This window comes from Furipterus horrens, unplaced genomic scaffold (genome assembly GCF_987537825.1).
Source record: "Furipterus horrens unplaced genomic scaffold, mFurHor1.1.pri manual_scaffold_13, whole genome shotgun sequence".
NCBI lineage: Eukaryota > Metazoa > Chordata > Mammalia > Chiroptera > Furipteridae > Furipterus > Furipterus horrens.
The window spans coordinates 51392859-51397261 of NW_028327183.1; the positions used below are offsets into that span (position 1 = coordinate 51392859).

General features: G+C 54.6%; 1 protein-coding gene across 1 annotated transcript; it reads right to left on the minus strand.

Annotated features, from left to right (window-relative positions):
* Window positions 1-1478: 1478 nt before the first annotated feature.
* On the minus strand, window positions 1479-3942 carry LOC149995221 (sialic acid-binding Ig-like lectin 5). The gene is made up of 7 exons (XM_090260300.1): window positions 3906-3942; window positions 3469-3828; window positions 2968-3246; window positions 2680-2727; window positions 2178-2432; window positions 1799-2095; window positions 1479-1582 (listed from the first exon to the last, which is right to left on the minus strand). The coding sequence occupies exons 1-7, from the start codon at window positions 3940-3942 to the stop codon at window positions 1479-1481; spliced, it is 1380 nt and encodes a 459-aa protein (XP_090116426.1).
* Between the last annotated feature and the right edge of the window lie 461 nt (window positions 3943-4403).

Here is a 4403-nt window from a genome sequence, read left to right on the forward strand (position 1 = left end):
ATCCTGTGGCAATGACAGTTGGTCTGGGGGTCTGTCTGGCCAGGAATTTTGCTGGGAACCCTGAGTAAAGGGGAGAGAAGAGAGTCAGACAAGAATAAACAGACAAGGGGAAATCAGACTGATGGAAGTTTTTCATTGATCCTCTTACTCCACACGCACTTCTCATGAACGCAATGATTGGCTCATCACTTAAAAATATTGTAATACCACAAATGATTAGACCATATCGAGAGATCACTACTCACATTTCATCCTCACAGACACCAAGTATAAATGATACTCTTATTATTATTTCCATTTAAGATAGGGAAACTGAGGTTAGGAGAGCTGAAGTAACATGCCTGGAGTAGAGAGTAATAGTTTTGGAGAGACCATTCTGGCAGCCTGTCCCTGACACAGAGGTGAGGCAGGCTCAGTGGCCAGCAGGGCTGGGGCAGGAGGCTGACCCTGGGCTGCAGGAGATGAAGGAAAAGTCAACTCCCAGCTGTCTGTCCAGCTGACCACAGAGTGAGATTAGGGAAATGCTGGGAAGCACAGTCTGGTCTCGCTGAATAAATATGCCCAGGACCCCTCCCTACATTGCAGGAGAAGACATCCTCATTCATCACTCACCCAGGTGGCTCCAGCCATGACAGGGCCTTCATCGTTCATTCCCTTTGGTCTCCCGGCTGCTTGCTTCCTGTGGGCTTTCACTCTAAGGGAAGAAGCCAGAAGCCACAGTGGCTCAGTCTCAGGAGGGCAGGCTGCCCCCACTCCCTGGTAACAAAACTGAGCATCCAAACCCTGGAACCAGACTCAGAGAACCTCCTGACATGCAAGTGAGTGCTCCGTCCCCTGGATGACTAGATTTTTGGCCAACACTAAACTTACATCACGATAGGCCCCTATACAGGGAGAAACTGATTCACGAGTGATCATAACAGTGTTGTTGAGGACCACCCCAAAGTAGAATCAACCCAAGTGTCCTCCTATGAATGAAGAGACAGACAAAATGTGCCCCATCCATACCATGGAATCTTATTTGGGAATAAAAAGGAATAAAATAATGACATATGAACCTTGAAAAAATTATGCTATGTGAAAAGAAGAGTCATTCACAAAAGACAATGTACATAGGATTCTATTTATATGAAATGTCAAGAATAGGCAAATCTAGAGACACAGGAAATACATTAGTGGCTGCCTGGGGCTGGAGGAAGGATGAAGGCAAAATGACAAGTGATTTCTTTTTTCATTTTGTGCTAATGAAAATATCTAAAAATTGATTGTGATGGTAGGTGCAGAACTCTGTGACTAAACTAAAAGTTATTGAAGTGTACACTTTATGTCTACCGGAGTTTTGTTTCAGTAAAGCTTCTTCCTCATCCTGCCCCCAAAAGAGATTCCTTTGTATGTCCTCAGTTCTACCTTTCTAGATTCAGGGGCCTCCACCTGTACCCCTTAGAACACAGCTCCCTGTACGTCCCCGGGATGCAGGCTCACATGAGAAAGGACATGAGACACAGACACAGCGACAGCAGGGCCAGGGCACCAGCACCTCCAAGAGCCGCAGGAACCGCTCCCGACACGGATGCCGACTGCCCTGCAGAGAAAAGGGGCATGAGCCCACCCACTCATGGGACTCAGTGTCTTGTCTTCCCACCTCCTTGCAGAACCGGTTGTTGGTGCTGTTCCGAAACTAAATGGAGGGTCTCATCATAGCAATCACGCCCTTCCCGCCGCAGCCCCTCTCCCCGGTACCAGCTCCTCTCTGATCGCAGCCTCTCTCCCGAAGCCTCTGTCCCCAGCAGGCCCCGACCTGGTGGTGGCGACAGCAGCAGGACAGAGGCGCTCTGGGCCCCGTAGTCGTTCCCGGCCACGCAGCCGAGTCTGAGGCCGGCGCCGAGCCCCGTGCGGAGGCTCAGGGCGCTGTGGACCCAGGGCCCGGCTGAGCGGGAAGTGACCGTGTAGGAGCCGTCGCTGGGGGTCCCCTCCAGCAGCCGCTCCCCCAGCCGCCAGCGCAGCGAGTGGGGCGGCTGGGCTCGGGAGGAGCAGTTGCAGCGCAGACCCTCGTCCTCCTCCCAGGAGCAGGCGGGTCCCAGCAGCTGTGGGGGGTCTGCGGGGAGCAAGGAGAAGGTCAGCGGAGCCCCTGCCTGCCGGGACCCAGGTCACCTGCCCCCAGGGGTCCCCACACTCACAGACCACAGAGAGGTTTACAGAGACACTTTGGGAGCCCAGCGGGTGCCGAGCGCGGCAGGTGAGCTCTCCTTCGTCCCCCGAGCCCACGTGAGGCAGCTCCAGGATCGCGGTGCTGGAGATGGGGGTGGCGTTCAGGGCTGGGGGACCCCGGAACCAGCTCAGCACTGCAGGGGGGTTGCTGTCAGCCACACAGAGCAGCCGCGGCGCCTCGCCCTCCAGGATGGGAAGGGATGTGGTTTGCAGGATCTTGAGGGCTGGGGGAGAGAAGTGCAGGGAGAGAGAGAGAGAGAGAGAGAGAGAGAGAGAGAGAGAGAGAAGAGAGAAGAGAGAACACAGGAGCAGGTGCCCGCACACAAGAAGTAAGGGAATAGGAAGAGTATTGATTTTCATCCTTGCCTCTCCTGTATCTGATTGTATTTGTAGTCTGTTCCCACCCCACCTCGAACTAGGTGGTGTCCCAGGGTTCAGATTCCAGCCCCAGAGATTGAGGTTCTTTCTTACCTGTGACATTTCTGAAGGACATGCCTATGGTGAGTTTCTGTGGGGCGTCTGGGACAGAAAGACATGACCCGGCTTCAGAGGGGAGGAGCTGAGGGAAGTCACCCCAACCCAAGGAGGAGCGGTGGGAACCAAGAAGGAGGGATAGCTGTCCTCTGGCCCCCTCCCCGCCTGCACTCAGATCCGTGCATGGGTGTTCTCAGGGAGCTCAGCCTCCTGTGCAGACAACACTCACACACACACCGGGAAAGCCACTGCCCCCAGGGAACCAGCCATCCCTTCAAAACTCACAGAAGACATTGAGCCAGATGGTTTTTTGCATGGTCAGCCCAGATCCTGCAAGCTTCACCAGACAGGTGATTTTGGTTCCATGGTCCTGGGACCTCGGGGTGAAGGTGAGCACGGGGAAATAAAGGGTCTTGGAATTCAGAGAGCGCAGAGCATCCCCCACCCAGGAGAAGCTGAGAGGACGTCCCCCTTCGCAGGACCCTGGCAGGCTGCAGGTCAGCTTTGTGGGGCGGCCAGACTCCAGGGGCTCCGGAATGAGGATGTCAGGTTTCTGTGTGAGGTCTGCGGAGGAGAGAGGGGGTGTGTGGGACCTGAGGTTGGAAGGGGGAGCCTGACTGTGACCCTGCCTGAGACCCGGGCCTCAGGACCTGAGCTCACCCTGGTTCCTGTGTCTCTTTCAACCACCCTGTCCCCAAGACCTGAATCAAGTTGTGTCCCAGCATCCTGTTCTATTTCTAAGCAGGGTCCCATATCTCAGCGTCCTCTCCTGCGACCCTGGTGTACCTGTCACACGCAAATTCAGCCCCTTCTCCTTGTAAGTGTATTTCACATCATTTCCTCTCTCCAGTTGGAAGATGTAGGTTCCTGCGTCATTCTTCCTGGCGTCTCTGATGCTCAGGGAACAGTTATTGGTCTTGGGATCCGCAAGGAGGAATCGAGCCTTGGTGTCTTCCTTCACTTTTCCCTTTGGGTCATTTGTGGCCACAATCTCCCAGTCATGTATGGAGTACCCACGCCGGTACCAGTAGGTGTAGATGTTGCTAGAGGAATACCACCAGCTCAATGGGTAGAAGGAGCAGGGCACATGGACACACAGACCCTCCTGCACTCGGATCTCATACCCTCGCTGCTGCTGCAGGGACCCTGGGGGGACACAGACACTGAGCATCAGCTCCTGTCCCTACCCCACCTGCCCAGCCACCCTCTCATGGTCCACTCACCTCCCCACAGCAGAGGCAGCAGCAGCAAGGACACCATGTCTGCTTCTCACAGCACAGAGTGGTCCCGGTCCCCGTGTCAGGGAGGGAAGTGCACAGCTGTGTGATGGGACCCAGACCACCCCAACAGGAAGCCATGGGTGACAGACCCTGGCCAGGCCTGGAGGGGGAACTTGGGCTCCACAGGCCATGGGATGCGGTGGGTGCTGAGAAATCACCCTGCCTCATCTCCCCTAACCCGACCATGCAGGTGCCTATACGGAGGCCCCCAGTGGTTTGAGAGGCTTGTTCAGATGTGGATCTGAAAGTGATCGTCTTGTAGATGATGTTTAAGTTGAGAAGGAGGTCACCCAGGGGTCATTGTGTTCAGAGCTGGTCCTGGTGACTTAAGGGAACCCTCTAACTGGAACACCTGAAAGTTCTGGGAAAGGATGAGTTGAAATTTTATTTAGAGCACCAATTGATGAAAGAGGGGAAGGAATTTAAACCCTACTCCAGTGG